General features: G+C 38.5%; 2 protein-coding genes and 1 long non-coding RNA gene across 9 annotated transcripts in view; 2 read left to right on the forward strand and 1 right to left on the reverse strand.

Annotated features, from left to right (window-relative positions):
- LOC132020859 (glycine N-phenylacetyltransferase-like) overlaps nucleotides 1–3,871 on the forward strand; it is a 20,908-nt gene extending 17,037 nt beyond the window's left edge. For all 4 annotated transcript variants that reach the window (XM_059404987.1, XM_059404996.1, XM_059405000.1 and 1 more), the window contains one exon: nucleotides 716–3,871. In XM_059404987.1, the coding sequence (XP_059260970.1) occupies nucleotides 716–1,118 (403 nt within the window). In that variant the 3' untranslated portion in view covers nucleotides 1,119–3,871. The remainder of the gene's footprint in view (nucleotides 1–715) is intronic.
- Nucleotides 2,324–23,152, reverse strand: part of LOC132020891 (uncharacterized) — a 21,953-nt gene continuing 1,124 nt past the window's right edge. Inside the window, exons 2-3 of the long non-coding RNA XR_009405143.1 lie at nucleotides 8,683–8,786; nucleotides 2,324–6,504 (exon numbers count right to left, since the gene is read on the reverse strand). This is a non-coding gene — a long non-coding RNA (uncharacterized LOC132020891). The remainder of the gene's footprint in view (nucleotides 6,505–8,682; nucleotides 8,787–23,152) is intronic.
- Nucleotides 22,120–23,152, forward strand: part of LOC132020826 (glycine N-acyltransferase-like) — a 26,045-nt gene continuing 25,012 nt past the window's right edge. For 2 of the 4 annotated variants that reach the window (XM_059404978.1, XM_059404976.1), the window contains exons 1-2: nucleotides 22,121–22,283; nucleotides 22,713–22,736. The gene's annotated coding sequence lies outside the window, so the exon portion shown is untranslated. Of the gene's footprint in view, nucleotides 22,284–22,712; nucleotides 22,737–23,152 lie in introns of all 4 variants that reach the window. The other 2 variants (XM_059404966.1, XM_059404970.1) reach the window with 2 other exon arrangements.

The raw sequence follows: 23,152 nt of genomic DNA on the forward strand, positions 1-23,152 counted from the left end.
ACCCATTTTCCTGATGGAAAACAGGTCCAGTTGATGAAACAGCTTGTCACGGTCATGTGGATGGTTAAGGACATAACTGGGGCTCATGTTTACATCTCCTGCTTCCACACTCTGGGCTCTTTCTAGGACACCTCCCAAAACCTTCTCCACCCCTGTAGCAGTCTTCAGACTTCAGTGTTCTGTCAAGTGGGGGCTGTCCACACTCCACATCACTGCCCCTCCGTGGGCTTCAGCTCTCGCACAGTGGCCAAGGAGCCTCTGACACCAACAGACAAAGATTCCAGGATTACAAGATTCCAAGCCCTGGCTTTATATCTTGCTAGCATATGCTTTGAGGCACTTACTTATTTTCTGCTTACCTACTGTTATGTGTAGAACAGGGATGTTATCAATTCTCCCATCTTAAGTGGAGAGTCACAGCAATATTGACAAAAAAAATGTTAATTTTTGTGTAATTATTTTTTGTGTGGCATGGGTCTGAGGTACTAATCATGGGATAGCTCTTACATTATTTACAGAGCTGCTACTAATAGCACCACTCTGTTAATATCTCCATTTTATAACAAGATGATTAACTCAGGCAATCTGGCTGCAGAGTCTATGCCTTTACTCCACTCCACTCTGCATTGTCTGACGACAATTTGGGGGAAAACAAACATAATACTCCACAGTATGTGTGATATTTGGGGGTATTCTTTTTCCTTGTTCTCAACAGCAACCAAGAGATGTTTCAACTCTCCTCCCTGGACGTTACCCATGCTCCGTTGGTGAATAAATTCTGGCATTTTGGGAGCAATGAGAGGAGCCAGACATTTATTGAGCGCTGCATCCAGACCTTCCCCACCTTCTGCCTGCTGGGGCCTGAGGGGACCCCTGTGTCCTGGAGCCTGATGGACCAGACAGGCGAGATACGGATGGGGGGTACTGTGCCTGAGCACCGGGGCAAGGGTCTCATCTCTTATCTCATGGATGTTCACATCCATGCTCTGGACAAACTTGACTACCCTAGCTATTACCATACAGCTTTAACCAACAAAATCATACAGAAAATGAGTCACAGTCTGAATCATATCACCTTGCCCTGTAACTGGAACCAGTGGCACTGTGTGCCACTGTGAAGCAATTCTGAGCACAAGACCGAGTTGGGTGGGCTGATGTGGCAGGAGAAGTGGTTGGGCGGACAGGGAGAAAGAACAAATTGTAATCAGCAGTAAAGTGATATGTGTTGTCTGGGCTCTGAGAAGCAGTATAAATGGTCAACAGAACCACCACAGTCCCTGTTCTCAAACCAGGTCAACAGAACCACCACAGTCCTTGTTCTCAAACCATTCATGTAGTACTCCCCTTTGGGTCTGGAAGATCTGGCATGGCCAGACCTTCCTGCGGCAGACTCCGGTCTTGTTCAGTTTCCTACACTTCTGGATCTCAGTGATACTCTTTTCAGCTACATTCTGCCCTCCTGCTTCTCCTGGATCTCCTATCTTACAAGCGAGGTATTGCTAATAAGCATATCCTGCCACTTTTGCCAAGATGTGACATTACTCAAGGGTAGTATAATTTTCCTCTCTCATGCCTTTACCCTCCTGATCCCTGCCCTACCCTCAACTAGCTTCACTGAGGTATAATTCACAAATAACACTGTAATGTAAAGTGTAAAAAGTGGTGATCACACACACACACACACACACACACACGTTATGAAAGACCTCCCATAACCAAGTTGATTAAAATTACCTGACCATATATACATGGGTTTATTTCTGGGCTCTCTATTCTGTTCCAGTAATTTATGTGTCTGTGTCTATGCTGATATCAAACTCTTTTGATTATTATAGTTTTGTAACATAGTTAAAAGTCAGGAAGTATAACGACTCCTGCCTTGTTTTTATTTCCCAACATCTTTTTGGTATTTGGGGTCTCTTATGGTTCCATACAAATTTTAAGATTATTTTTTCTATTTCTATCAGAATTTTGGTAAGGATTGCCCTAATAAGGACTGCTTTTGGTGGAATGGACATCTGCACAATAATAATTTTTCAGTCCATGAACACAGAATCTTTTTCCATTTATGTGCATCTTCTTACACTTCTTTCATTAATGTTTTCTAGTTTTCAGTGTACAGATCTTTGACCTTCTTGATTAAAACTATTCCTAAGCATTTTTTTTTCTTTTTGTTGCTATTATAATTGGGACTTTCTTAATTTCTCTTCCTCACAATTGTTAGAGTCTCAAAATACAACTCATTTTTGTATCCTGACTTTGTATTCTGCAACTCTACTGATTTGCTTCTTAGTTTTAGTAGGATTTTGTGGGGGGAGTGGAATCTTTAAGGTTTTCTATACATACGATGATATCATCGGTAGATACGACTTCATTTCCTCCTTTCTTACCCGGATGACTTTTATCTCTTTTCCCAACCTGCAGTGCTATGTTGAAGGTAAGTGGCAAGAGTAGACATCTCTGTCTTTTTTCTAATATTAGAGGAATAGTTTTCAGCTTTTCACCATTGAGTCTGATGTTAGCTGTGGGCTAATATACAGGGATAAAATCCACTTGCTACTGGTGTATGATCCTCCTAATATGTTGCTGAATGTGGCGTCCCTTGAGGAGTTTTGCATCTTCTTATTGTATCCTTGTCTAACTTTAGTATCAGGATAACGCTGACCGTATAAAATGAGTTTGGAGGTGTATCCCCCTCTTTAATTTTTTGAAAGATTTGAGAAAGGTTTGCATTAATTCTTTGAATGGTTGGTGGAATTCACCAATGAAGTCCTCTGGTCCTGAGCTTTTATTTGTTGGGATTCAGCTTTCTTACTAGTATTTGGTTTGATCAAATTTTATAGTTCTTTATGATTTAGTTTTTACAGGTTGCATGTTTCTAAGAATTCAACAGTTTCTTCTAGGTTATCCAATTTGTTAGTTAATAACTGTTCATGGTGGTCTCATGATTCTTTTCATTTTTGTGTCATTATTGTAATCTCCCTTCTTTTCTGTCTTCTCTTATTCATTTGAGTCTTTTCTCTTTTTTTCTTAGTAGGTCTAACTAAAGGTTAATCAATTTTGTTTATCTTTTTAAAAAAAGACCCTTAGTCTCATTTATCTTTTCCATTATTTTTCTAGTCTCATTTTACCTATTTATGCTCTGGTAGTTACTTTCTTCTTTTTACTAATTTTATGCTTATTTCTTCTTTTTTTAGTTTTTTGAGGTGTGAGATGAGATTGAGATCTTTCTCTTGAGATACGCATTTATCATCATAAACTTTTCTCTTTGACTTGTTTTTGCTGCATTGTATGTTTTGGTATATAGTGTTTCCTTTTTCATTTGTCTGAAAAAATTTTTAATTAAAAAGAATTTTTGACTCACTGTTGTTTAGGAACATATCGTTTAATCTCCATATATTTGTGTATTTTCCAGTTTTTGTCTTTGATGTTGATTTCTAGTTGTATGCCATTGTGGTCAGAAAAGATTCTGGGTATGATTTCAATCTTTTAAAATTTGTGAAGACTTGCTTTGCAATCTAACATATAACCTAACATGTAACCTATAACCTAGAGAATGTTCCATGTGCACTTAAGAAAAATGTGTATTCAGCTGCTGTATGATGGAATATGTGTATGTATCTGTTAGGTCCATTTGGTCTAATATGTAGCTCCACTCCAATATTTTTTTACTGATTGTCTCCCTGGATGATCTAGTCATTGTTGAAAGTGGAATATTGAAGTCCCTTACTATTATTTTTACTGTTTTCTATCTCTCCCCTCAGATCTGTCAATATCTGCTTTATATATTCAGGCATTCCATTGTTTGGTACATATGCATTTTTTAAGTGTTATATTCTTTGAATAAACTGACCTTCTTATCATTACATAATGGCCTTCTTTCTTTATTACCATACTTTCACCTTGAAGTCTATTTGGCCTGATATAAGTATAGATAGTCCTACTCTCTTCTGGTTTCCATTTGTACTGAATATATTCCAACTTGAAGAAATTCCTTTTAACATTTGTTGTAAGCCTGCTCTAGTGGAAATGAACTCCTTCAGGTTTGTTTATCTGCCAAAATCTATCTCCCCTCCAGTTCTGAAGGAAACTTTCATGGATAAAGCATTTCTTGTGAGATTAAGAGTCACTTATGGTTTGTCTCCCTCCCAATCCCATCTTGTTTCATTTATTCTTCTTCTACCCACTTAAGCCTCCATGTTGTGCTGTGAAGTGTGTAAACCTGGTGATTCACAGACCTGTACCCCTGGGGATAAAAATATATGTTATCAAAAATAAAAAATTAAAAAAAAAAAAAAAGCATTTCTTGGCTGGTAGTTATTTTTCTCTAGCACTTTGAATATATCATTCCACTCCCTTCAAGCATGCAAGGTTTCTGCTGAAAAAATATGCTTATAGTCTTAAGAGGGTTTTTTGTTTGTAAAAACTCACTTTTCTTTTGTTGTGTTTTATTCTTTGTCTTTACTTTCTAACAATTAAATTATAATGTGTGTTGGTGTGGGTCTTTTTGGATTAATTTTTTGTTGTTGTTGTTTCTCTTTAAGTTTCCTGGATTTTAGTGTCTGTTTCTTTACCCACATTTGGGAAGTTTTTAATCACTATTTTTCTGAACACATTTCTGCATGATTCTCTCTTTCTCCTTCTAGGACACCTATAATAGGTATATTTGTCCACTTGATTGTGTTCCATAAATTGGTTAAGCTATTTCACTCTTTTTAATTATTTTTTTTAATTTTTGCTCTTCTGATTAGATGATTTCCACTGATCTAGCTTTGAGTTTGTTGATCCTTTTCTCCAGCTGATCTTATCTGCTGTTGAACCACTCTATTGAATTTTTCTTGTTTGGTACTTTTAAAATATAGTCTGTCTTTTTGTTGAAATGCTCACTTTACACATGCATTGCCCTCCTGACCTTGGTGAGCATCTTTACAACCATTATTTGGAAGTCCCTGTCAGGCAAATTACTTATCTATGTTTCATTAAGATTGGTTTCTGGAGATTTATCTTGTTCTTTTGTTGTTGTTGTTGTTGTTGTTGTTTGTTTGTTTGGGACATATTCCTCTGTTCTTTATTTTCCTTGACTTTCTATATTGGTTTTTGCATATTAGATAAAACAGCCCCACCTCCCAGTCTTGACAGACTTGCCTTATGTAGGAAATAATCTTTGTTAATAACCTTGACCTGAGGGGCACCTGGGTGGCTCAGTGGGTTGAAGCCTCTGCCTTCAGCTTGGGTCATGATCCCAGGGTCCTGGGATCGAGCCCCACATTGGGCTCTCTGCTCTGTGGGGAGGCTGCTTCCTCCTCTCTCTTTGCCTGCCTCTCTGATTACTTGTGATCTCCGTCTGTCAAATAAATAAATAAAATATTTAAAAAATAACCTTGACCTGAGGCTTTATTTTCCTCAAGCCTCGGTGTTTGCTTAAACCACTGTCTTTGTTTTTTATGGTCAGGAGATCAGGGTCTGTCAAGATCTGTTGGTGTCCCAACAGCGTGGGAATTGCCCACATGCCTCTTTAGGCTCCCAGAGAGCTATTATTTGCCAGCCCCTTTAGCTTTCAATGCAAGCTAATTAGAAGCCCAATCTCCAGGCAGCACCCGGGAAAGTCAAGATATTAAATATACAATCTAGCCCATCGGGGGAAACTGGGAACTGGGTGTTTTTGTCTACTTATTCTGTGCTAAGGCAGAAGGGATACCCTCTGGGAATGCTTTTGTACCTATTTAGAGCTACCTCTCTATTTTGTGGGTTGGAACACACAATGAATACTGAACCTCATCACCTTCTAAAGCTAGGTAATTTAGAAGTCAGTCCATCAAAGGCAGCCTTAGAAGATGAGGTGCTTAAAAAAAAGAGAGTAGAGAAAGATGATGAAGTACTAGATTTATAGACAAACTCCTTTCAGGAAGAAGCTGGAGACTGTTTTATTACTGCAGTTAGCTGAGGAGAGAAAGCAGATGTAGCCACCAGCTCTTTTAGATAGCTGGGAATACCCTCAATGAGCTCTCACATGTGGGTTGTTTAGAAGCCAGAACCTAAGGCTGTGGCTGGGAAAGTATATGGTCAAATCCTTTTCAGGGAGAAACTGGGAGATGGTATTTTGTCTGCTCCTTCTGTGCTGATCTTGGAAGGGATAGCTACAAAAAAATGCTCATGCACCCATTTAAAAACTTCCTTATTTTATGTGTCCCTGTGAGTTTCATGTATGCCAAGCCACAATGGCTCTCAGAGCAAAGTGATTTGGGGACCCATCCCTTGGGTGGTAGCCTTAAAAACTGGGCACTAGCTGTGTGGTCCAACCCTTTGCTTCTCAGGAAGAAACTGGGAGTTGGGGGTTCTCTCTTGATTGTAAGGTGCTGTGGTGGGGTGGGGTTTATCGTGAGCATATCTTGGCCCATCCTATCCATTTCAATGCGGCTCTTCTTTCATTCACCTGAAGTGTAGAAGTTGTTCTGCAAGTTTCTGGATTTCTCTCAAAGGTAACTGCCATCTCTGAGTGTGTCCCTGGGAAGAGAGAAAGTCAAGAGCACCCCATCCCACCATCTTGGGGACATCACTCCTGACCCCCTTTTATTTTCATGACCAACGTGTGTCCTATGTCTTCAGTAGGTGATGTGAAGTGATTCTTTCACCAGTAACTCTTTAATCTGTGTTTAATAATCATCTTAACATATTATTCACATGAATATATGACATCAGGTATATATGATCCTCAGAGAGTTCTTAAGAGAAAGACTAAGTAGTGGTAGCATTTTTCCTCAGAGAAACCCCAACAAAGTGAGAACAGTGTTATTGAAATCGGTCAATTTCCATCCTGATAATCAGCCTGCTATAAAAAACATTTTGTGTTTGATTGTGAAAGTTAAACTAGAGGGCCCATCAGTTGGAAGACATTGAGAGGGGTTAGTGGGGACACACACTCTGTCCATAGGTTGATAGATACATGGATGAATATATATAGATATACATATATTTGTGAATATGTTTATAGCTATCTCTATATATGTGTGTGTATTTATAGATCAATATATAAAGAGATCAATATATATCAAGTGACAAAAATTCAATTATACTAATATACCACATTTACACACCATTACTTAATATGAAATACTAAAGTTCCTTTTCTTTCTTTGTTTGTTTTATTCCTATCTTCTTTTTATTTTATTTTTTTTAATTTTCTTGAGGTAAATTCCAGGGATTAGAAGTAGTGATGTCAGGATGCCTGGGTGGCTCAGTTCGTTAAGCAGCTGCCTTCGGCTCAGGTCATGATCCCAGTGTCCTGGGATCGAGTCCTACATCGGGCTCCTTGTCCCATAGGGAACCTGCTTCTCTCTCTGCCACTTTGTCTGCCTGTGTGCGCTCTCTCTCTCTCTCTCTCTCTGACAAGTAAATAAATAAATAAAAATCTTAAAAAAAAAAGAAGTAGTGATGTCAAAATGAGCAAAGATTCTCCTGCCCCTTCATATGATTTTCTCACGCCCTTTCTATATGCTAATAGCACAAAACAGACGCGTCAAATTCTCCACAGTTTTCTCATTTCAACAACAGCAATAGATATTAACTGACCACCTACTGTGTGCCAGTGACTATTCTAGGAATTTGGACACATACTGAATGAAACACAGATCCTTTGAGGTGCTTACATTATAGAAATCACCTATTAATATAAAAAATCAATAATATTATATAAACACTGGGAGTAGGGCAGTGTAATGTAGTGGTTAGAAGTACATACTGGGGAGCTGGATTCTCTGAATGACAATCCCAGATCTGTCTTTTGTCAGCTTTATAAAGTGGGGGAACTTATTTAAGATCTCTGTGTCAGAATGCCTGGGTGGCTCAGTGGGTTAAGCCTCTGCCTTTGGCTCAGGTCCTGATCTCAGAGTCCTGGAATCGTGCCCCACATCAGGCTCTCTGCTCCCCAGGGAGCCTGCTTCCCCCACCTCTCTGCCTGCCTCTCTGCCTACTTGTGATCTCTCTCTGTCAAATAAATAAATAAAATCTTTTAGAAAATAAGATCTCTGTGTCACAAAATTCTCATCTCTAAAATGAGGGAAAGTGACAGTTCCTAAATTATAGGTTTATTGCACAAATCAAATGAATGAGAAAATATAAACAAAGAACTTGGGAAATTGTCTGGCACACATTAAGCACTCCAAAAACATAAGTTGTAATTTTTGATATTAATCACCAGGATAGGTGCAATATGGACTGATGATTATTATTACAAGGCAGGGGATGGGGCAGGCAGAGAATGGTGAGCAAATTGGGTGGGACCAAGCTGTAAGAGGTCCAGAGTACAATTTACAAATTGGATTCAAAATAATTGGGTACCAATCTAGCATCTACCATGTATATAGGTATATTCAGTAGTCTTTGTGTTGGAAATGTCAGTGGCCGGAAAAGGAAATATACATTTTTATTGGCTAGAGTCCCGGAATGGACACCAGTTGGATTACTAGGCAGACACAAATTACCCCTTTTCACGATCCCCATTAAACATGCTGACTATTGAAAGCAGAATTGTTTTATAGCAAAGGAAAGAATATTTTCAGCTAGTAAATGTAACAACATAGAAAAATATAAACCTTTGCATTCCAAGAAATGGCTGGGAAGGACACTCACCAGAGTTATTTGAAATTCTCCTTGAAATATCATTTTCTCCAGAGTGCCACCTACCTTTTTGTCCTCTGTGGTTCCAATCACATCCTCCGTCTCCACCACTCAGCAATAGCACAGTTGTATTTCTCATCTTGAGCTATTTTTAAGTCATCCCAAGGTCCCTGAAATTAACATCAACATTAACCAATTCAGCAATCTCAGTCTTATTATCAAATGTTAGAGCTGGCTAGAGGTTCCACGATGAGAGGGAATGTGTCCTAGCCTGTCCTTAAATATTAGAAACCTCTGAGAACCAAGCTGAGGGTTCAAATTTTCTTTCTCCCTTCTTTTTCTCATTTATGATACCTGCAACAATTATAGAAAAGATTATGCTTTATATCCTTTTTCTGGACCTACTATCTAGCTGAATCCAGATACCCAAAGATAGTGTTGTGGGAAGGCATGAAAACACAAGAGACTCAGAATGTAAGACTTTTTAGTATAACTGATTTGCCAGAAGGAAGAGGGGAAGAGCTCTCCATACCAAGGTTGTAGACGATCACAAGTCTATTTCCTTAAGACACCAAAGTAACAAACCATCACATTCATAGGTGTACAAGCTAAGGTCCCTCTCTAAGACATCAAGGGAGGAGGGATACTGTCACTAAAGTAGTTATAGGGACCTCAGGATACTCAGAAAGAGAAAAAGATTCCTCATGATACCAGCTGGAAAGGCAGGATTACATGTCATGCATGAGATTGAGACACTGCCTCCTGGTGTGCAGCAGGAAGAGGAATATGAATGCTGTATTCATAAGTTACCTAATTTCACAGAGGCTATTTAAAAGTAATGTTAAGTTCTTCCTCAATTTTATGGAAACTTTTTTCTTTCTTTCTTTTTTAAAAGATTTTATTTAGTTATTTAACAGAGAGAGAGAGGAAGAGAGCATAAGTAGGCAGAGCAGCAGGCAGAGGAGAGGGAGAAGCAGGCTCTCTGCTGAGCAAGGTGCCCAATGTGGGGCATGATCCCAGGACCCTAGGATCATGACCTGAGCAGAAGGCAGATGCTTAACTGACTGAGCCACCCAGACGTCCCAAAGTCTTTTTTCTTTAACCATGACATGTAGCACTGCTTTATTAAAAAGATGGTTTCCTTATAATAGTCCCTCTGTAGAAATATAATCTACAGATTTATTCCTCTGTATTAGTCATTAGGCTCTACTATGTCTTTGTGGAGATGGTCTTGCTCACCATCACTGTGGAAGACATTCAAAGGAGGTGGAAATGGTCTGGAGAGGAACAAGAAGATTCTCCTACTGCATATGATAGCCTGATGGTTTTTCCAATCTAAGTCACAAACCACAGGGTTTTCTTTCCTCACCTTAATGCAGCTCTTCTGGCATTTATTGACATCCTTTACTTATTCTCCTTGTGAATTTTATTATTTCATTTAAGATAAACTTGAAATGGATAAAAGACCTCAACATGAGGCAGGAACCTATCAAAATCCTAGAGGAGAACATAGGCAGTAACCTCTTTGATATCAGCCACAGCAACTTCTTTCAAGATATGTCTCCAAAGGCAAAGGAAACAAAAGTGACAAGTCAGCAAAACAAAGAGGCAACCCACGGAATGGGAGAAGATATTTGCAAATGACAACTACAGACAAAGGGCTGATATCCAAGATCTATAAAGAACTACTCAAATTCAACACTCAAAAAACAGATAATCATGTCAAAAAATGGGCAGAAGACATAAACAGACACTACTCCAAAATAGACATACAAATGGCTAACAGACACATGAAAAAATGTTCATCATCATTAGCCATCAGTGAGATTCAAATCAAAACCACATTGAGAGATGCCAGGTGGCTCAGCTGGTTAAGCGTCTGCCTTTGGCTTAGGTCATGATCTCAGAGTCCTGGGATTGAGTCCCACCTCGGGATCCTCGCTCAGCATGGAGCCTCCTTCTCCCTCTGCCTGCTGCTCCCCCTCCTTGTGCTCTCTCTCTCTCTCTGACAAATAAATAAAATCTTAAAAAATCAAAACCACATTGAGATACCACCTTACACCAGTTAGAATGGACCAAATTAACAAGACAGGAAACAACATGTGTTGGAGAGGATGTGGAGAAAGGGGAACCCTCTTACACTATTGGTGGGAATGCAAGTTGGTGCAGCCACTTTGGAAAACAGTGTGGAGATTCCTTAAGAAATTAAAAGTAGTGCTACCTTATCACCCTGCAATTGCACTACTGGGTATTTACCCCAAAGATACAGATGTAGTGAAAAGAAGGGCCATTTGTACCCCAATGTTCATAGCAGCAATGGCCACAATTGCCAAACTGTGGAAAGAACCAAGATGCCCTTCAATGGATGAATGGATAAAGAAGATATGGTACATATATACAATGGAATATTACATCTTCTTCAGAAAGGATGAATACCCAACTTTTGTATCAACATGGATGGGACTGGAGGATATTATGCTGAGTGAAATAAGTCAAGCAGAGAAATACAATTATCATATGGTTTCACTTACTTGTGGAGCATAAGGAATAACATGGAGGACATTAGGAGAAGGAAAGGAAAAGTAAATTGGGGGAAATCAGAGGGGGAAAGGAACCATGAGCAACTGTGGACTCTGAGAAACAAACTGAGGGTTTTGGAAGGGAGGGGGGTGAGGGGAATGGGTGAGCCTGGTGGTGGGTACTAAGGAGGGCACATATTACATGGAGCACTGGGTGTGGTGCATAAACAATGAATCTTGGAACACTGAAAAAAATAAAATAAAAAAGTTATTTATCCATCTAGCTGGGTTTAAGACTCTTCGGCTATATAAATATCTTATCTTTAAGTATATAGATCTTATCCTAAACATTCAAGTTAATGGACTTCGGTGATTGATTGAATCTTATACTGATTCATATTCTTAGGACTGTATAACATGTGAGTGTACTTAAAATGATAAGTAATTGAATTTTTTATATTTCATAGGGCTTTTCAGGTTGTCACAAACTATGGGTATCATTCTACTGTTCCTCTTCTTTGATTTAGAAAATGGGTCCTTAACCAAATGATGAAAGTTATTACCAGGGTACAAACAGGAGTTCTCTGTCTCCTTAGAAAATACAAGTCCACCTCATGTATGCCGTATTCCTGCCTCAAAAGAACCACCTGAATCTAGACATGAGAAAACAAGAAAACAAATCCAAATTTACAAAATACCTTGCCTGTGTACAGAAGTATCCATTTCATGAAAAAAAGGAAAGGCTGAGAAAGCACTGAAAATTAGAGAAGTCTAAAAAACATGAAGAATAAATGAAACAAGATGGGATTGGGAGGGAGACAAACCATAAGTGACTCTTAATCTCACAAAACAAACTGAGGGTTGCTGGGGGGAGGGGGTTTGGGAGAAGGGGGTGGGATTATGGACATGGGGGAGGGTATGTGCTTGGGTGAGTGCTGTGAAGTGTGTAAACCTGGTGATTCACAGACCTGTACCCCTGGGGATAAAAATCTTTGTTTATAAAAAATAAAAAATTAAAAAAACAAAACAAAACAAAAAAAAAAAAACATGATGATTAAATGAATTTCATGAACCTAGAGTTGGTCCAAGATCAGAAAAAAAAAAGCTTAAAAAAAAAAAAAAAAAAAAAAAGGGGGGGGGGCAAAAAAAATCCCTGTAATTGGAACAATTGACAAAAATGTGAATATGGATTATGTATTTGCTAATATATTATAAAAACCCTAAATTTCCTAGATTTTGTCATAGTATTATATAAGAAAACACCCTTGTATCTAAAAGATACATCCTGAGGGGTATCTGGATGGTTCAGTTGGTTAAGTGTCTACCTTCGGCTCAGGTCATCCTGGGATTGAGTGTCCTGGGATTGAGCACCACATCAAGACCCACATGAGGCTCCCTGCTTCTCTCCCTCCCTCTGCCTGCTGCTCCCTCTGCTTGTGTGTGTGCTCTCTCTCTCACTGTCAAATAAATAAACAAACCTCTTTTTAAAAATAAATAAATAAATAAAAGATAGACCCTGAAATATTTAAGAGGAAAAGTTTATGAAATGTATTACTTTTACTTTTAAAAGATTTAGCAAAAAAAATATTAAAAGTAATTATATATGTAGTTGTATGTAAAGCAAATGGTTCAAATGTTAGTAATTGATAAATCCAGGTGAAAAATAGATAAGTTTGGGGAACCTGGGTGGCTCAGTGGGTTAAAGCCTCTGCCTTCAGCTCAGGTCATGATCCCAGGATTCTGGGACCAAGCCCCGCATCGGGCTCTCTGTTCAGCAGGGAGCCTGCTTCCCCCTCTCTCTGCCTGCCTCTCTGCCTACTTGTGATTTCTGTCTGTCAAATAAATAAATTTAAAAAATAGATAAGTTCTAATTATATAATCTTGCAATTTTTCTGTAGGTTTGCAATTTTCTTTTTTTTTCAGCTTTATTGAAGTATAATTGACAAATAAAGTTGTTAAATATTTAAAGTTACATAATGGTGACTTGATACATACTCTGTGAAAGGGTTCCTACTATCTAGTTAATCCACCACCTCACATATTCATCATATGTGTGTGTGTGTGTGTGTGTGAACATTTAAGTTCTACTCCCTCAGCAAATTTCAATTATGTAATACTGTTAACTACAGTAACCATGTTTTACATTAGTTCCTCAGACCTTACTCATCAGATAGCTGAAAGTTTGTATCCTTTTACCAATGTCTCCTTATCTCTCCCATCCCCCAGATCCTGAAAAACACTTTTCTATTCTCTGCTTCTATGAGTTTCATTTCTTCCTCCCCACCCCTCACCTTTTCTTTTAAAGATTTCCACATATAAGGGATACAATGCAATATTTGTGTTCCTCTGTCTGGCTTATTTTGCGGGTTTCTGATTATCTTGTCCTGCATGTGGCTAGTGAGGAGAATATCCAAAATCACTATTTTGATACTGTTTTAGTAGAGCCATTTATTCTACTCTCTAGCAGCATTCTATTAATCCTTATTTGGAGTGTGTACATGGAGGGCAGAGCAAAAGGATCCTGTACATTGTCATGTCCCAATAGCATAGCTGAACATCTTGATATCCAGAAACAATACACATGCAAAAAGAAAATTATGCAACATCTGTGGAAGTTTATATAGCAGAAATGGATCAAATTTAAGGTAAATCAGGAAAAAAATCTGCAAAACTGTATCCAATTTGTGAAATTTTATCATACATAACAGTCTATAAACTAGATTAAAATTATAAATATTGAATATGACTTTTTTCCTAAATTGACAAGATAAAAGAAAATTTGGCATGTTATTAACTTGTTTCAAGTTGTAGTATGCATGTGAATCATTTGTATTGACAAGATTATTTTGGGCTACTTCAAATGTAGTATTCTATTATGTGTGAGAAGGAGTTTTATAGTTAATACCAGCCATTATTCTTATACCAAATGTGGAACTTTCATACAATTTTATTTTATTTATTTATTTTTTAAGATTGTATTTATTTATTTATTTGACAGAGAGAGACACAGTGCAAGAGGGGACAAAAGCGGGGGTGGTGGTGGGAGAGGGAGAAGCAGGCTCCCTGCTGAACAGGGATCATGACCTGAGCTGAAGGCAGACGCTTAACGACTGAGCCACCCAGGTGCCCTTATACAACTTTACAAAGGATAACATTGCCTTCTATGCACTAATTTTTTGTGCAGTTTCATAAATAAAGCTTCAAGAGGTTGACTTTACCCTTTATTGCCTCTTGTTATAAAATCCACCATTCTAAGAGTTTAGAAAGTAAGCAGAAAGAATTTTGCACTGTCATCAAATATGACAGATAATACATTTTTAAGGTAATAAATTTTTCTGTCTCCCTTAAAAAGGCATTTATTTGAGAATAGAACAGTGCATGATTAATTTATAAATACACTAATCTACAGCTCTTTCTATGTATACTTTTTGGCATATATATTTTTCACTCCATGGTATTTTCCAAAACAACATTCTCACATCTCAATAAAGCTAAACAACAACAAAATTCTCACATCTGTGATGAATTAGTGTAACATAGATACAATTATCAGGAAAGATAGACACAGGGGATGTACTAACTGTAGAAAAAGATATAGAATTATCCAAGTTGATGCATTAAGCAAGAAGCAAGATGACCTAAAATTCTGCTCATCTAAGGTGGCATTTTTATGTGGCATCTGTGATTGTCATCACAGCACTGGGATTTTCTGGTAACGGAAAACATAAAATAGCACAGATTCTGGTAATATTATATAGCTGATTATTTTTTCTGAAAATGACTTTATTCTATCCAAAATTTTTGAAGGATATTTTCACTGGATATAGAATTACATGAATTTTTTTTTCTGTATCACTACTTATGATGTTGTTCCAATGCATTATAACTTGAGTTATAATGATGAGAAGCCAACAAAAGTTTTATCATTGCTCTTTATATGAAATACAGGGGTGTTTTGGTCTCTGATGGCATTGTCCCCCATTTTTTTAAATTTATTTTCAGCGTAACAGTACTCATTGTTTTTGCACCACACCCAGTGCTCCATGCAATCTGTACCCTCTCCAATACCCACCACCTGGTTCCCCCAACCTCCCACCCCCCGCTCCTTCAAAACCCTCAGATTGTTTTTCAGAGTCCATAGTCTCTCATGGTTCACCTCCCCTTCCAATTTCCCTCAATTTGTCAATTATCATATGGTTTCACTTATTTGTGGAGCATAATAAATAGCATGGAGGACAAGGAGAGTTAGAGAGGAGAAGGGAGTTGTCCCCCATTTTTAATATTTATTTGCCTATTCATTTATTTCTGGCTAAAAATATGAGCTCTTCACAAATATTTAAGTGTCTATTATTGTACCTTATTATTATCTGTAAGCACAATATTGTACAGCAGAATTCTAGAACTTTCTCATCTTGCATAACAGACATGTTATATCCATTCAACAGCAGCTTATCATTTTTCTATTTTCCCAGCTCCTTGGTAACCACCACTCTACCTTCTGCTTCTATGAGTTTGATTATTTTAGACACCTCATGTGTGGACTCATGCTTTGTTTGTCTTTTTGTGATTGGCTTATTTCATTTACCACAATGTCTTCAAGTTTAATCAACACAGGACTTCCTTCACTTTTAAGGATGAATCATATTCTGTTTTATGTATATGCCACATATTCTTTATCCATTTTCTTTATCTGTCAGTGGATACTTAGGTTGCTTCATGTCTAGGCTACTGTGAATATTATGCTGCAGTGAACATGGAATGCAATAGCTATTCAAAATCTTGTTTCCAATTCCTTTGACTATATACCCAGAAGTAAGATTGCTGGATTATATGGTATTTCTATTTTTAATTTTTAGAGGAATAGCTCATATGGTTTTTCATATTTTGTATGTTGTGCTTACTAATATTAATGACCTAGATACAATCAGCCAATATTTTAGATACCCCAAGCTATTGCTAGTAGATTAATTTACAGAATTAAGGGATATAACAACTATAAAAAAACCAATTAATAGCCATACCTCCAATTGATACTTCTAAAATGAATTTTGATCAAGAATATTCTAATATGCAAAAAAGAATATTCTAATATACATGGAATATTACTCAGCCATAAAAAAGAAGGAAGCCTTGTTATTTGCAACAATATGGATGGAGCTAGAAAGTATTACGCTAATTGAAATAAGTCAGTCAGAGAAAGACAAATATCATATGATTTTACTCATATGTGGAATTTAAGAAACAAAACAAATAAACATGGTGGGGGGAAAGAGACAGGCAAACTAAAAAACAGACTCTGAGCTATAGAGAACCAACTGATGGTTACCAGAGGGGTGAGGGTGGGGGATGGGTTAAATAGGTGATGGGGATTAAGAAGGGGACTTGTGATGAGCACGGAGTGTCATATGTAAGTGCTGAATCATTAATATGTATATCTGAAACTAATATTACACTGTATGTCAAATAACTGGAATTTAAATATAAACTAAAAAAATTTTAATAAAAATTATCTCAAAATAACTATAAATAGGGACATGTGGATGGTTCAGTTGGTTAAGTGGCTGACTCTTGGTTTTGGCTCCAATCAATCTCATGGGTTGTGGGATCAAACTCCAAGTCAGGCTCTGTGCTCAAGAAGTCTGCTTGACAATTATCTTCCTCTGCCCCTCCCCCAACTCAGGCTCTCTCTCTCTCTCTCTCTCTCTTTCTTTCCAATAAACAAATAAATCTTTAAAAAATAAAATAACTATAAATAAATATCTAGGATAGGGTTGCTATAACTCTACTTATGTAAATATCATTACTTGATTTAATCACATGAATCAGTTCAATCTCAAAGGATATTTCCCTTTGTCAATTTTCCTTTTTTTAGGATTTAATTAATTAATTAATTAATTAATTGATTTAAGGAGGGCAAGAGCAGAGGGAAGGGCAGAGGGAAAGGGAGTGAGAATCCCCAGCAGACTCCACACTGAGTGTGGAGCCCTATGCAAAGCTCCATTCAACCCTGAGATATTAACGTGGGCCAAAACCAAGAGTCAACTGCTTAACCTACTGAGCCATCCAGATGCTCCTCTTCTTGCCAATTTTCCATAATATTTTCTTTTTATAGATACTAAAAGTCAAATAACAAAGAGACTCAACATTTGAAACCATGAATAATAATTCCTGAAAATGAAATAAGAATTTGGACATTTGGATATAGAAAAAGCTGGGTATGAAATAATAGGCTATTACACCAGCATTTTCAATAATGCACATTTTACAAGCAACATCTAAGTGAAGTAAATTGTTCTTGTCCTGAAAGAGGAGGTAGAAATATTCTTAGATGTGTACCTGATATGGTCCGTCATGTCAAAACCCAGAGAAATAAACTGATAGCTCCACTAAAGTTGATCACTCTCTTGAGAAGTGTCTGACATCTTAGCACCTGTAGGACTCTGGCTTTTCTGTGCCAGTCAAGGAAAAAGACTTCTTGTCCTCTGGGGATCTTAGGCCATTCCAAATGTTTGACTGTCCAGTACTCTTAGTGGGCTACTTCTCCTCACAAAGAATCTGAAGTGAGGGACACCTGGGTGGCTTGGTTGGTTGGGTGTGTCTGCCTTCAGCTCAGGTCATGATGCCAGGTCCTGGAATTGAGCCCCACGTCTGGCTCCCTCCTTGGCAGGAGCCCACTTCTCCCTCTCCAACCTACTTCTCCCTTGCTAGCCTGCTTCTTCCCCTGCTTGTGTTCTCTCTATGTCAAAGAAATAAATAAAATCTTCTAAAAAGGATCTGAAGTGAAAAAACCTTCCTGAGAGTATACATTATACCTGGTGGAATGGATTCTTGATAATGGGTGATCTTACCCATAGAAGATGGACATGTTGGTTGGTTATATTATATTTATCCTTTAATTTAGCTGCCAAAATAAATAACTCAGACCATAACACACACACCCCACTGAAAGAATAAGTTAAAACTTTATGGTCCAACTAGTTATAAGTAATAAATAGCTTTGGATTTTTTATTTTTTGCTATCACCAACCCTTCATGTAGTTTCTAGATTGATACCAAAAGTAAGGCAGAATAATCCATATCTAAATTAAGAAAAGATAATCTTAATTACGCTTTTGACTGGGATTTAAAGAGCACTGGTTTCACCCTAATGATGAGGAAAAGCTGGATAAAAACTACAAAATCATAATTTTTTGGAACTCATTAAAGAACGGAGGGCACAGGACAACTGAGTAGGCTGAAAACCAAGAGAGAAAAGAAATAACACATAGACTGTCTTACCTGTGGCAGAACACAAGAAGAACAAAGTGGCTTCCATACCAACAGGTTAGAAATTGGAATTTTATTAAATTGCTGAAGATTGAATGTGAGTTAGTGTGACAGTAGGAAGCCGCTGGAGCTCCAGACACAAGAGTCCTATCCACCTACAGATGTTCTCCATGGGCCTCCCTCAGGTGTTGACATGAAAGACTGGAGACAGATTGAAGACCGGGAAGTGCCTTCCTTGATTTTGCAGGGAATGTATCTGTGGGAAAGGCATACAATGCAACCCCTATCTGGGCTCTCTTCTCCAAAACTCTTAAACTGCTAGAAGAGCAGTAATAACTCCTGCCAACTTCAAGGCACTGTTGCTGGAGGGAAGTAAAACAAATAAAAGCCCACAACTCCTGGAGAGGGACAGGAAATTGTCCTGAGCTCAGTATCCTATTTCAACATTAGTAAATCTATACTACCACAGGGAGAATGGTAGGAAATACACTTCCATGCAATTTCGGCCATAAAGATGAGGCTAAGGTTCTCGGCCATGAGGAGGAGGGACAGGCATGCTGGGGAAGAGCCCCTCTCAGGCATGGGGGTCCTGCTTAAGACTGGAGGCCAAATCAGGACAAGAGTGAATTTTCCCTGTTCCCACACCATCAGCCTGAAAAGTACCAAGTGACAAGCTTTTTCTCTCAGATACTAAGTACGACCACTTCCTTCAACAAGTGTTCAAGAAATATGGGCTTCAGAAAATCTTTCTTACTTTCATGGTTTAGAGCTCTCTATCTCCATCACGGGAAAGAAAACAGTTTGGGACATTTTGAAAAAGTAAGTCTGGTTGTGTCTCATCTGCTTTAACTTCCAAGGTCTCTGGCTTGTCCAACAGAAACATCTATCTTCCACTCCAAAATCAACTCTTGTAAAGACAGAAGTGATTTGCCCTGATCCATTTCTTCTGTGATAAATCATATGCTGGCAATCAGCTGCCTAAACATATCTTGGTATCATTTTATCATGTGTTTATTTGGGGGAAGCAGGAGTTCCAGACTGAGGCAAGATTCATCTAACACAGTGATGTGAATATGTATACACAGGAGTATAGGATAAACTCATCAGAAAAGTCCAAAATGGGTTTTGTGGATTTAGTGAATTAAGTGATTCAGTAAGAGTTTTTTGAAGGAGAGGTACACACATTTCTTTAGTAGAACAACACGGGAAATTTTTAAAAAATTTTTCTCTCTGTCATTTCATAAATATGAGCCTCATGGAAAAGGACTAAACCTAGAGCACCAGAAAAGAATTATTTCCACTAACTATCTGTACATGCATAATTAATTGTATTCAATTACTCTTCCGTTATTTTTTTTTAAGATTTTATTTATTTATTTGACAGAGAGAAATCACAAGTAGTCAGAGAGGCAGGCAGAGAGAGAGAGAGGGAAGCAGGCTCCCCGCTGACCAGAGAGCCCAATGCGGGACTCGATCCCAGGACCCCGAGATCATGACCCAAGCCGAAGGCAGCGGCTTAACCCACTGAGCCACCCAGGCGCCCCACTCTTTCTTTATTGAATAAGATATTTACATATGCTTATCATGCATCATATTAAGCAATTATTGTCTAAGCCATTATAATTATGTATATCTAAATGAAGAAAAGATGTAATTTCATTTCTGCTTATCTGTAGGGTTTTGAAAGCTGGAAAAAAGCATTGTTCCTGGGCACCTGGGTGGCCCAGTTCATTAAGTGACTGCCTTCAGCTCAGGTCATGATCCTGGAGTCCCAGGAACATGCTCCATATTGGGCTTCCTGCTCAGCAGGGAGTCTGCTTCTCCCTCTGACCCTCACCCCTCATCCTCTCTCTCTTTCTCTCTCTCAAATAAATAAAATCTCAAAAAGAAAAAAAAAAAAGCATTGCTCCCACACTGATGATAAAAACAAGGCTGGGTAAACTACAAACCATACATCTTCTGGAACTCACTAAGGATCTACAGGCACAAGGCAACACACCACCCTGAATTCCAATTAAAGAAGGGCACCTCTTCAAAAAGAGAGGACACACAGACTCACTTATGGCAGAGCAGGGGAAGAACTTAATATTTCCTCAAAACCCTGAAGAGTGAGTGCCATATTTACTCCTCTTTCTAGATACAAAAACAGAAGCATGGGAAGAGGAAATAATTTGTCCCAGGACATCTAGTAAGGAAGTGGTGTGGTCAGGATCTCAACCCTGTTGATTTAGCCCAATCATCCTCCCTCTGAGCCACTATGTGATGCTGCTTCTGTCATCATCGCCTGGACCTGCACCCAGCACCCAGAGGAAAACACATAAATAGAAATAATGCCACTGCTCCTGAACCTTTCTCCTTGTATTTGGCCCCAAAATGTGTGAGAAGATTTATAACTGTATTTTCATAAAATAGAGCAAGGATAATAACCAAAGAGTTGAGGAAGAGCATGAAAAATTCTTGGTTACCTGATACAACAACATTTTTATCAGCTGGGGAAACCACCCAGAGAGGTTAAGAGACTAGTTTAAGATATGGGTGGTAGAGACCCAAATTTTGACTGACTGAGTGTTAAGGGTAAAAGAGACAGAGGCTTAGGGCTCTGGGGTCTGGGGCTGGGGCACAAGGGACACTACCCTTTTGTTGTAGTCAGCCTTTGTGAGATGTGGACTCTATAGAGACCAAAACATCCACTCTGCTGATAGGGACAGAACAGTTTCAGTGGCCTCTGGTCTTGGAGAAAGAGTAAGGAATGCTTATAATGACGTCAACCTTATGAGATAAAATTGAGAATTGGTATTCTGGGAATCAAGACTCCTAGAGAGGGCAGGGAGAAATATGTGCAGACCTGTGTTCTGCTGTGTCCATGGACTGAAGGAGCACACGAGACTTTTCAACTTTCTCTCTCTACACTAGTCACTTCTGTCTCTGCTCCTCTGATGGGAAGGTCTCTTCTTCCCATCATCATGAAACTAACCACTAACCTGGTGAACAAGGATAAAGGTGATGAGGACAAGGACCTAGAGAGTGTCAAACTTCCCTCCTTGGTTGTTTTACATAGAGTGCTGACACTCAAAATATGTTTCTATGAACCATCCTTTTCTTCCTGAGAATGGTAGAACAAGTGCTAATGTTGGGGTAGCCGGCACTTTTCAGAGGGAAAAGGCTCTGGGTTTAAAATCTATCTCATTCAGCCACACCAAGCCTCAGTGAACTCCTCCATAATAATGAGACTAAGAAGTGTCCCCATTGAGGCATTGGGATGTTTAACCACAGCTTCCAAATGGGCAAGGGAGAGGGCACAGCTTATCCTTACAAAGGAGGATCCTAACAACTTGAGTCACTCCATGCAAATATTTTCTTCTGCACATGTGAAAGAAAAGAGACCAGATTCTGCAAATCAGACCTCATCCCTTTCTTTCTTATCGCCCTGCTTTCATTGCAGGTACTTGGGAATGGGAAGAAGAGGTAAAAGGTGTGGCTTTTGCAACATGTCCCTCCTTCTGGCACCTGGTCTTTTGGTATCACCCAGCTTTAGGACTGCAGAATCATGGGGCCAAAGAGCAACCTGGTGTTTTGGAAAAAAGGAGCTTGGGTGGCACATGGCCAGCCTCTCCCCACTCCAGAGCTAGCTCCCTCAACAAGAGTGCCAGAGAAGAAGGGTTGGATTTCAAAAGAGCTGACACTCAGATTTTTTTGCTTATGTGCAAGGTCCACTACATAAACCTCCGCTCAGTAATTTCTGGAGGAGACAAACCTAAACGCAGTCTGCAAGACCCTGCTGAACTGACAGCACCAGAGGGAAGTTTCATCATCTAGGCATCTGCTCTTCTTCATTTGTTTCTGGGGACACCTGCAAGGATTGGTGTGGAGACAGCTTTCCAGGTGGGGACTCAAACTAAAAAGAAATAAAAAAAAAATGATTGCTTTATAACCTCATTTCCACTTAAGTGAGACAAATCAAATATACCTAAGGAAAAGGAATAACTTAAGAAACATGTATCTGGTACTTAGTTTGTGAAGGATAACTTGTTAGGTAATATGAAAAATTCTTGAAGGTCTCTGACCTGCACTAATAAATAAATGAGGAGAGATTAGATAGTTGCTGGAAGAAGGGGATGAATGGAGCCTTTAATGTGTGGGGACTGCATATGTTATCATATTTAATCCTTCTGCTTATATCACAAGGAGGTAGGGTTTTTTCCCCCTGCATGTGACTCATAAGAAGTTTGCTGTACTCAAAGTCAGAAAAGAAATAAGTAGTTAGATACAAGCATGCCTTGTCTGATTGAGCTTCTCTGTTGTACTTTGCAGATATTGTGATTTTTCAAATTGAAGGTATGTGGTGGCCTACATCAAGCAAGTATATGGGCACCATTTTTCAACAGTATTTGCTTTGTTTGTGTCTCTGTGTCACATTTTGGTAATTCTTACAGTATTTCAAACTTTTTCATTATTATGATATTTGTTATGGTGCTCTGTGATCAGTGATCTTTGCTGTTACATTTATAATTCTTTTGGGATGCCATGAACTGTGCACATATAGATGTTGAAGTTCATCACTAACTGGTGTGTGTGTTCTGACTGCCCTTCTGATGTCTCTCTCTCTCTCCTTGGGCACCCCCATGCTCCGAGACATAACAATATTGAAATTAGGAGAGTTAACCATACAATGACCTCTAAGTGTTCTAACAATATTGAAACTGGGAGAGTTAACCATACAATGACCTCTAAGTGTTCTAACAATATTGAAA

The sequence above is a fragment of the Mustela nigripes genome, chromosome 1 (genome assembly GCF_022355385.1).
Source record: "Mustela nigripes isolate SB6536 chromosome 1, MUSNIG.SB6536, whole genome shotgun sequence".
Lineage (NCBI taxonomy): Eukaryota > Metazoa > Chordata > Mammalia > Carnivora > Mustelidae > Mustela > Mustela nigripes.